Raw genomic sequence first — 11,824 nt, forward strand, 5'->3', positions numbered from 1 at the left:
CACTTGGTTAAAGGTTGTACTTGTTTTGTTAGGTTGCAAGTTCAAAACATACATATAGCATTTTTAATTTTATTTTTATCCGTATTAAGTTTATGGGCAGATCAATCCACAATCCGACCCATGTATTTATTTACTCTCACATATATATCCAAATTAATTAGAGCTCTCGACCCGGCAATTCGGACACTTTAAAAATTAAGAATCATTATATATTTAAATTAGTTAGTTAAAAATTTGAAACATACATATAGCATAGTTGGTTAAAGGGTAGTATTTGTTTTTGTTAGGTTGCGAGTTCGAAACATACATATAGCATTTTAAATTTTATTTTAAAACGTTTCAAGTTTATGTGCGGGTCAATCCACAATCCGACTCAAAATATCCATTTATTCTCACATATATATTGACCCGGCAATCTGGACACTTTAAAAATTAAGCATCTTATATATATAGATGTCTTTAAAATTTGAATTATGTATCAAATTATATAAAATTTTACTTTTATCTAATATTATTTGTATACCAATCATATCAAGTTAGTTAGAAGTTTAGTAGTTTTAATAAAACTAGGAAAATTTACGTATGATGCACACGGATAAGGATAAAAATAAAATAAATTAAAAAAATTATAATAATATTTATTCAATGTTTAAAATTATTAAAATAAAAAATATAACGCTCTCATTACACATTTTATAGACTTCGATAAAACAACTTATTTTCTCACATGTTTCATCACATATTTTTTCCGAATAATCTCTTATTTCGTGACTTTACACTATTACTTTGTCAATCAAATATTTGATTCATATTTTTTAATAATTAGCATCGTGACCTCACACTTTGGTCAATTAAATATTTGATTCATATTTCTTTAACCATTTTCAAATGATAACGGTCTATTATCCCTCGAAAAACTATATCTCAATCACATTTGGTTAAATGTTGTATTTGTTATATTAGGTTGCAAGTTCGAAACCTACAAATAACATTTTTAAATTTATTTTTAACCGTTTTAAGTTTATGGGCGGGTCAACCCATAATCCGACCCAAGTATACAATTACTCTCACATAAATATCCAAATTAACCACAACTCTCGACCCGGCAATCCGGACACTTTAAAAATTAAGCATCATTATATATATATCGATTAGTTAGTTAAAAATTTGAACTTTTATTGTTAAAATATTTCGCGTTCATCAAATTTGGTGTTGAATTTTAAATATAAAGTGTTGTTAACCTAGTTGGTTAAAGGGTTGTATTTGTTTTGTTAGGTTGCAAGTTCGAAACCTACAAATAACATTTTTAAATTTAATTTTAAACGTTTTAAGTTTATGGGCGGGTCAACCCACAATCCGACTCAAGTATCCATTTACTCTCACATAAATATCCAAATTAACCACAACTATCGACCCGACAATCCGGACACTTTAAAAATTAAGCATCATTATATATATATATATATATATATATATATATATATATATATATATATATATATATTAGTTAGTTAGTTAAAAATTTGAACTTTTATTGTTAAAATGTCTCGCGTTCATCAAATTTTGTGTTTAATCTTAAATAAAAATTGTTGTTAGCCTAGTTGGTTAAAAGGTTGTACTTGTTTTGTTAGGTTGCAAATTCGAAACCTACAAATAACAATTTTAAATTTATTTTTAACCGTTTTAAGTTTATGAGCTACTCAACCCACAATCCGACCTAAGTATCCATTTACTCTCACATAAATATCTAAATTAACCACAGCTCTCGACCTGACAATCCGGACACTTTAAAAATTAAGCATCATTTTATATATATATATATATATATATATATATATATATATATATATATATATATATATATATTAGTTAGTTAAAAATTTGAACTTTTATTGTTAAAATATCTCGCGTTAATCAAATTTGGTGTTGAATTTAATAATTAAGTTCAAACAGTTCTTTGGATCTGTTTCAGTTACACACATGCACATCCAGTTATTTTAATGAGCTTAGCTCAGAATCAACGATGGAAATATATTCTCCTTTTGCAGTTTTGGGCAAATGCAAGATGTATGTCGTGCCTAGCTAGCATAATTCTATATGATATAAAGTGATCAAATTATTTTTTAAATATAGTTTAGATAAGATACATCGGTATTGTTTAGTGAAGAATTGTAGGTTAGACATCTTGTACCTTCAAATGAAATGCATCACAAAAACATAAAAAATCAGTAACATTCCAAAACCTTAATTTAGAATAATCAAAGTAGCATTTCTGATGAACAACTTTATTCCGTACATGACATTTCCATAATAATTACTAATTTATTTCACCTACTATAATTATTTATCTATCTTTCTTAATTAAATTTATTTTATTTTATCTCTAATATAAATATACTATTTTTATATATTAGTTTTATATAAACTATGAAGATAACCGTGTGCATGGATAAAAATATAAATAAAATAAATTTAATAATAAAAAATAATAATAATATGTATTCAGTTATTAAATTTTTAATAAATTACGAATAATATATTAAAATAAAAAATAAAACATTCTCATCCCAAGTTTTATTCACTTCGATTCACACTTGGTTAAAGGTTGTACTTGTTTTGTTAGGTTGCAAGTTCGAAACATACTTATAACATTTTTTATTTTATTTTTAACCGTTTTAAGTTTATAGGCAAATCAACCAAAATCCGACTCAAGTAACCATTTACTCTCACATATATATCCAAATTAATTAGAGTTCTCGACCCGGCAATCCGAATACTTTAAAAATTAAGAATAATTATATAATTATATATATATCATAATTATTTATTTATCTTTCCTAATTAGTTTTTATTTTATTTTATCTCTCATATAAATATATTCTTTTTCTACATTAGTTTTATATAAACTAGGAAAATCCGCGGCGATGCACACGGATAAAAATAAAATAAATTTAATAAAAAATAATAATAATAATAATAATATGTATTGAATGTTTAAATTTTTAATAAATCGCGAATAATATATTAAAATAAAAAATAGAACGCTCATTCCACGTTTTATTCACTTCGGTTCACATTTGGTTAAAGGTTGTACTTGTTTTGTTAGGTTGCAAGTTCAAAACATACATATAGCATTTTTAATTTTATTTTTATCCGTATTAAGTTTATGGGCAGATCAATCCACAATCCGACCCATGTATTTATTTACTCTCACATATATATCCAAATTAATTAGAGTTCTCGACCCGGCAATTCGGACACTTTAAAAATTAAGAATCATTATATATTTAAATTAGTTAGTTAAAAATTTGAACTTATATTGTTAAAATGCCATGCGTTCATCTAATTTGGTGATGAATTTAAATAACAAAGTGTTATTGGCCTAGTTGGTTAAAGGGTTGTATTTGTTTTTGTTAGGTTGCGAGTTCGAAACATACATATAGCATTTTAAATTTTATTTTAAAACGTTTCAAGTTTATGTGCGGGTCAATCCACAATCCGACCCAAAATATCCATTTATTCTCACATATATATTGACCCGGCAATCTGGACACTTTAAAAATTAAGCATCTTATATATATAGATGTCTTTAAAATTTGAATTATGTATCAAATTATATAAAATTTTACTTTTATCTAATATTATTTGTATACCAATCATATCAAGTTAGTTAGAAGCTTAGTAGTTTTAATAAAACTAGGAAAATTTACGTATGATGCACACGGATAAGGATAAAAATAAAATAAATTAAAAAAATTATAATAATATTTATTCAATGTTTAAAATTATTAAAATAAAAAATATAACGCTCTCATTACACATTTTATAGACTTTGATAAAACAACTTATTTTCTCACATGTTTCATCACATATTTTTTCCGAATAATCTCTTATTTCGTGACTTTACACTTTTACTTTGTCAATCAAATATTTGATTCATATTTTTTAATAATTAGCATAGTGACCTCACACTTTGGTCAATTAAATATTTGATTCATATTTCTTTAACCATTTTCAAATGATAACGGTCTATTATCCCTCTAAAAACTATATCTCAATCACATTTGGTTAAATGTTGTATTTGTTATATTAGGTTGCAAGTTCGAAACCTACAAATAACATTTTTAAATTTATTTTTAACCGTTTTAAGTTTATGGGCGGGTCAACCCATAATCCGACCCAAGTATCCATTTACTCTCACATAAATATCCAAATTAACCACAACTCTCGACCCGGCAATCCGGACACTTTAAAAATTAAGCATCATTATATATATATCGATTAGTTAGTTAAAAATTTGAACTTTTATTGTTAAAATATTTCGCGTTCATCAAATTTGGTGTTGAATCTTAAATATAAAGTGTTGTTAACCTAGTTGGTTAAAGGGTTGTATTTGTTTTGTTAGGTTGCAAGTTCGAAACCTACAAATAACATTTTTAAATTTAATTTTAAACGTTTTAAGTTTATGGGCGGGTCAACCCACAATCCGACTCAAGTATCCATTTACTCTCACATAAATATCCAAATTAACCAGAACTATCGACCCGACAATCCGGACATTTTAAAAATTAAGCATCATTATATATATATATAGATTAGTTAGTTAAAAATTTGAACTTTTATTGTTAAAATGTCTCGCGTTCATCAAATTTGGTGTTTAATCTTAAATATAAATTGTTGTTAGCCTAGTTGGTTAAAAGGTTGTACTTGTTTTGTTAGGTTGCTAGTTCGAAACTTACAAATAACAATTTTAAATTTATTTTTAAACGTTTTAAGTTTATGAGCTGGTCAACCCACAATCCGACATAAGTATCCATTTACTCTCACATAAATATCTAAATTAACCACAGCTCTCGACCTGACAATCCGGACACTTTAAAAATTAAGCATCATTATATATATATATATATTAGTTAGTTAAAAATTTGAACTTTTATTGTTAAAATGTCTCGTGTTAATCAAATTTGGTGTTGAATTTTAATTATAATGTGTTGTTAGCCTAGTTGGTTAAAGAGTTGAACTTGTTTTGTTAGGTTGCAAGTTCGAAACCTACAAATAACATTAGTTTGAAACCTACAAATAACATTTTTAAATTTATTTTTAACCGTTTTAAGTTTATGGGCGGGTCCCCACAATCCGACCCAAGTATCCATTTACTCTCACATAAATATCCAAATTAACCACACCTATCGACCCGGCAATCCGGACACTTTAAAAATTAAGCATCATTATATATATATAGATTAGTTAGTTAAAATTTTGAACTTTTATTGATTAAATGTCTCGCTTTTATCAAATTTGGTGTTGAATCTTAAATATAAAGTGTTGTTAGCCTAGTTGGTTAAAGGGTTGTACTTGTTTTGTTAGGTTGCAAGTTCGAAATCTACAAATAATATTTTTAAATTTAATTTTAACCGTTTTAAGTTTATGGGCAGGTCAACCTACAATCCGACCCAAGTATTCATTTACTCTCACATAATTATCCAAATTAACCACAACTCTCGACCCGGCAATCCGGACACTTTAAAAATTAAGCATCATTATATATATAGAGATGTGTTTAAAATTTGAATTATGGATCAAATTATATAAAATTTTACTTTAATCTAATAATATGCATTGTTATAGTTCATATTTTTATTTAAAAAAATATATTATCAAATTATCAAATTAATTCATTTACATTTTTTTATTCACAATCAACATCCACGGATATGTCTTACACTAATAAGGTCTAAAAATCAACCATAGAATACACAATAACAATAAACTACTAACTATTTTTTTGTCTTATTTATCATAAATGGACTATTTGTGAATCTAACGGTTACAAAACAAAGTGCAGTTATGAATAATTATTTAAATTATTTAGAAGAGATGAAATGAAGAACTTTTGTCATTATATGAAACTTTGAATTATAAATCAAAGTTTCACATAATATAAATCCGGAATAATGTCAAACTTATTTAAAGTTATATGAAATTGGAAATAAATTGTATAAAATTCTAACTAAGAATCTGAATAGTTTGAGCCACAATGAGAAACTATGATTCAAGAAATAAGTCTTCAAAAGAAACACATGTTAGTTTTCTAATATATTATGTTCATACTTTGAGTAAAATTTTCATATTATTATATAAGTTTTGGATGTCGTTATTGATAGTTACCATGTGGTTTAAATAGAGAGTGGAATCGCCTTCGAAATCCATCAGCTCTAGCTCAAAATTGATAACGGTTATGTTAGAGGTTGGATTTAACTCAAAAGGCCAATGAGACCAATTTTTCAGTTAGCACTGCATCCCCTTTAACCATAAGAGATAAAAAGTTTAGGGTTCGTAAGGTATATGCTCTTTTTTTCGAAAAAGATAAGGAATAGAAAGTTTTCCACGGGTCGAAAGAGGGAGTGGAATTGCCTTTGAAATTCATCCGCTCTAGTTCGAAATCGTCAACGTTGAAGATGTCACACAACGTATGCGGATCGATGATCGCTCATCTAGTGTAGGATAGTGTCTCGCCCGTCTAAAATCCTTGCAGAAAATTAAAAGAATGAATAGGTGAGAGACAGAAAAATAAAAGAAGAAATATGTGAGAGAAAGAAGAGTTTATAAAGATTTGTATTGTTTTTCTCTTATTTATGTTTAATGCCCATTAATTTATCATTTATTAAATTTAACGTTTTTCTTTTATTTATGTCTAATTAATCATTTCTTAAATTGAACGTTTTTTTCTCTTATTTATGTCTAATGTCCGTTAATTTATAATTTAATACCACGAGAATTTGATGAGAAATATGGTAAGCGCGTATGAGTTGTGGTGAGAGTGTAAATGTCACCCTAGATTTTTTAATTGATCTCTCATTATAGACCTCCATTTGATGAGTAATTTGTAGAGATCTTACACTTACATTTAACCTTCCCCATCACTAGATCACCGCAAATTCACACATGCATTTATGTAGAGACTCAAATATGTCATCTTACTCTTACTTTTGGCCTTCTCCATCAACCATAAATTCACATACACATTTACGTAAGGACTCGCATATGTCATCTTACCTTTACTTTTGGCTTTCTCATCGACCAAAAATTCACACACATATTTACGTAAAGACTCACATATGCCATCACATCAAGTATGCATCCACTCTCAATAAGAACCATCATTCACCCTTCCCTCAAATTTGCAATTCACACCTTCATGTACCATCACTTTCATTTTAATATTTATAAATTTGCATCAATTGAGACTCGAACTTTGTCTCAAATATTAAGACCACTTGTGATTGCTGAATTTAATTTAAAATTTTAAGTATGTTTAAATATTTAATCATGGTTAAATAGTAATAGATAAAATATATAATAAATAAAAGAAAATTTAATTAATTGTATAAATAGAATTTTTTAATAAATTATTTGAAATTTAAATTAAAGATTAAAATAAATATATTTTTAAAATCTAATATATAAATATATAAATATATTAATTAATCATTAATTTGTAAAATTAAATTTAATGTTTAGTTATATTTTTAAATTCATGGAGTTTATAAAATTTAAAAATGCATTATTAAGCATCATTTTATATTATTTTATAATAATTAAGTATTATTATATGTTTTTTTCTCTTATCTATGTCAAATGCCTATTAATTTATAATTTATTAAATTGAACGTTTTTCTCTTATTATGTTTAATAACCATGAATTTATCATTTAATATCAAGAGAATTTGATGAGAAATAGGGTAAAATATAAATAAAATATTTTATATACATTTTTGAAAAAAATAATATTATTTAAATTTATTGAATTATTTTATTATATAAAAATTAAGTTTAGTCCAAATTGAATATTTAACATAAAGTTTAAATTAATCAAGAGTAAAATTATAATAATTGAGTGATTTGAAATTTTTTCTGTTTATTTGAAAAGTATTTTAAAAAAATAAATAAATATATAAAGGATAAATTGCATGTATACCATCATATCAATTAGAAACATTGGTTAATTAGATGTTTAGTAGTTTTAATAAAATGTCTTTAAATTTTGAATTATGGATAAAATTATATAAAATTTTACTTTGATCTTATATTATTTGTATGTCAATTATATTAGTTAACAATATGGGTTAGTTAAAAGTTTAATAATTTTAATAAAATATATTTAAAATTTGAATTATGGATTAAATTATATAAAATTTTACTTTAATCTAATATTATTTATTGTTATCGTTGATATTTTTATTTATAAAAAATATATTATAAAATTATTTAATTAATTCATTTACATTTTTTATTCACAATCAACATCTACGGTAATGACTTACACTAAGAACGGGAAATTTGACGAAATAACCTTAAAGATTGGGTTATTTGAGTTGGTGGTAAATTATAAATTTAATTGCATTCGTGGTTTTTTTATTTTTTTTGACGAAATTGCCCTTGTAGCGAAACGCTAAGGGACTTAGCGTTTCGCTAAGTGGATTAGGTTTAGTATAAATACTCTAATTTTTCCATTTCCTTCATTTTCTTTCTCTCTCTTCCCTCTCTTCTCTTGTTCTTTCTTTGACGGCGGCGACGGAGGCGGCGGCTACGGCGACGGAGGCGGCGGGATTTACATGATCTTGATTTTAAACTCTAACCTAAATCGATTTATGTTTTAATTTACACGATCTTCATTTCAAACTTTAACCCTAAACTTATTTTGCATGCAGGTGAAGGATTCTAAGGATTTGAAGGTCGAAGAAAAAAGGAGAAGAAGATCTTTATTTCAAACCTTAACCTAATTCGATTTATGTTAATGTTTCCATTATCTTATCTTCATTTCAAACCCTTCGATTTAACCTGTTCTTATTTGGTTCATATTGGTTCCGTTTCAGGAAAGATTCGTTAAGTATTTATCGTTTCGCTAAGTGCTTATCGTTTCGCTAAGTGCTTATCGTTTCTCTAAGTGCTTATCGTTTCGCTAAGTGCTTACCGTTTCGCTAAGTGCTTACCGTTTCGCTAAGTGCTTAGCGCTTCGCTAAGTGCTTACCTTTTTGTTTCTTTAGTTGTAAAGAATTGTTTTTGTTATTATATGTTATCCCCGCAACGGCGTTTCTTTTTTAGACCTTGTTCGGATAAGGGTATGAAAAAAATGTTTTATGCAACTAATTGAAAATTTCACTGAAATCTCTTGCATATGATGCAGACTGATAAGGAGTCAAAGATGATGAACGATAATTATAATCCATTTTTTGAAGATCATCACTCCCATGAGTACAGATACTAAGTTTTGCGACTTATTGTTACCTTTATGATGAAGACTCTTTGTTTAGATCGGGATGGATGAAATGATGTATTATTATTATTAGTTATGTGTGTGTGAATGCTACTTAAGATTAAGATGATGACGATGTTTTGCTGTTTGTTGCAGCAAATACAGTTCATGTTCTTTCTTTTTATTAGTGAAGTACTTATTTACAGTAATTGATACAAATAAACAAATAATCTTTATTAGTGAAGTACTTATTTACAGTAATTGATACAAATAAACAAATTATCTTTATTAGTTTATTAGTGAAGTACTTATTAGTTGAAAATGCTTAACATATCCTTTGTATTATGTATAATCTTCAAAAGATATGAGAAAATCTCTAGTAGCTTAACAATGCATAATAATAATAATAATAATAAATAGGGTTCAATATATCTATTTCGAAATGCTAAGCACTTAGCGAAACGCTAAGCACTTAGCGAAACGCGTGCTGAAATTTTAAAGGAGGAAGGCTTAAATGTTTATTTTCAATTTTAGTGGAGACAAATGATGATCAAAGCTCTAGCTCTCTGTGCAACCGAAAACATTAGAGCATTTACAACAATATATAAAACATTGACAATTTTCCTCAATCCTTGTTCTTGCAAACACTTAATCTGTTGGTCAAAATATTAAGGTTTAGTTAAAAGGGATGCATGGTATCTTCTTTTATAACACAACATCTCTGTTTTCTTGTTTGCTAGTTTCATCGACGAATTTAGCCTTCAATTTTGCAGTTGCTCGAGACGATCTTGACGAAGATGCGGATGTAGACGTCAACGATGAGGAACTTGACTTCGATTTCTTCCGTTTTTGCTTCTTAGGAATATCTGGCATATCCATTGGTGGCGTGTCTTTGAATATATCAGCTACTGGTTGGCTGTCCATGGATTCAAAATCTATATATCCCACCAGAAAAGAGAAAGAAAACAAATATGGATTCAAAATCAAATATGTTCCTTAAATCAAGTCATCAATCAAACTAGAATTATTTGTTTTTTCAAACCTTGAGACGCCCATGTTGACGAGATTAGGGAACTGGAACCGCCTCTTAGCTCATGAATGTTGCCTATGGAGGTTGTCGAGAAATCAGACGATGTCTTGAATTCGTTCATCTATATCATCATCATCATATCATCATCAAATTAAAGGACAATAATTGAAGTTGAATTTACACAAATTGAGAAAGAATTATAACATACCCAACCGGGAGCATTACCAGTGGATCCATCCCAGCCAATATGTGACACATGTTTCACGTCTGTTGGATACCCAATATCCAACTCACGATCCTTCACAACTGCAAGAAGAATTCTTGATCATTATTGTGACTTATGATAAAAGGGAGAAAAGAAAAAGAAAAGAGGGTTTGCAATTTGCATGCAGGAATTACCAAAGATTTGTGATATATATTTAAATCCTTTACGGATCCCTTTAATTTTGGTTTCCATTGATATGATACGGACTGAAAACTCCAATCCTCAGGACAAAAGAGCAATCAGTCCCTAATTCCTTCACAAAAGGAGGTTCTTCGGCCTGCCTGTCAAAAACAGAACATATTTTAACCCCTTTTTCTCATCAAAAGTTAAGAATCAAACCCAATAACATAAACAATGTCCATGAATAATAGCCACAAAAAGTTGTAAAATTGCAGGAGAAATGATGCTTCTTGTAACGGTAACTTGCCCGCAGAAGGAGCTTGGTATATATATTCATGAATGATTCATCCAATCATGGAATAAAAAACAAACATTGGCCTAGCTAGAAAAAGATACTACCTTTGATTCTAAAGACCAAGAGAAGCAATAATTGTTCCTACTTCTTCTTCTTATGCAATTAATCCCTGCATTACGACACTAATCCATCTCTATCTTCTTCCTCATGACAAATTTAACTAAGATAATCTTATTCAATACACCAAACAAGAGAAAGAAAGAAACGCTAAGCACTTAGCGAAATGCTATGCACTTAGCGAAACAGAAAGTAAACCCTAAACAACAGATTCGAAAATGCATAAATCAAACATCAATAATAAACTTAAATTATCATAAGATAAACGTACCAAGTGGAACCGTGCTTGTGCTCGTCGTGGAGCTCATCGTCGTGGATTTCGCCGTCGCCGCCGATCGCCGCCGATTGCCGCCGCCCAGTTTAGAGAGAAGGAGGAGAAGAGCGGGAAGAGAGAGAAGGAGAAAAAAAGAAATGAAAAAAATAGGCTGGGATATATTAAATAGTAAGGGTAATCTGGACATTTCACACGTTACCACTTAGCGAAACGCTAGCGAAACGCTAAGTCCCTTAGCGTTTCGCTACAAGGGCAATTTCGTCAAAAAAAAAATAAAAAGACCACGAACGCAATAAAAATTATAATTTACCAACAGATCAAATAACCCAATCTTTAAGGTCATTTCGTCAAATTTCCCCTAAGAACAGGGACGTATATACTGGGCTGAAGTGGGCCCACCCTTTGATTTTTTTTTATGTATATATAATAATAATAACAAAAAATTCAAACTCCCTCCTTCTCATTTC

General features: G+C 28.2%; 1 protein-coding gene across 1 annotated transcript; it reads right to left on the reverse strand.

Annotated features, from left to right (window-relative positions):
• Window positions 1–9,961: 9,961 nt before the first annotated feature.
• LOC124935023 (CRIB domain-containing protein RIC10-like) lies at window positions 9,962–10,743 on the reverse strand. Its single transcript, XM_047475490.1, has 4 exons — window positions 10,686–10,743; window positions 10,495–10,592; window positions 10,299–10,407; window positions 9,962–10,191 (listed from the first exon to the last, which is right to left on the reverse strand). Exons 1-4 carry the CDS (start codon window positions 10,741–10,743, stop codon window positions 9,962–9,964), a joined length of 495 nt encoding a protein of 164 aa, XP_047331446.1.
• Between the last annotated feature and the right edge of the window lie 1,081 nt (window positions 10,744–11,824).

The sequence above is a fragment of the Impatiens glandulifera genome, chromosome 4 (assembly GCF_907164915.1).
Source record: "Impatiens glandulifera chromosome 4, dImpGla2.1, whole genome shotgun sequence".
NCBI lineage: Eukaryota > Viridiplantae > Streptophyta > Magnoliopsida > Ericales > Balsaminaceae > Impatiens > Impatiens glandulifera.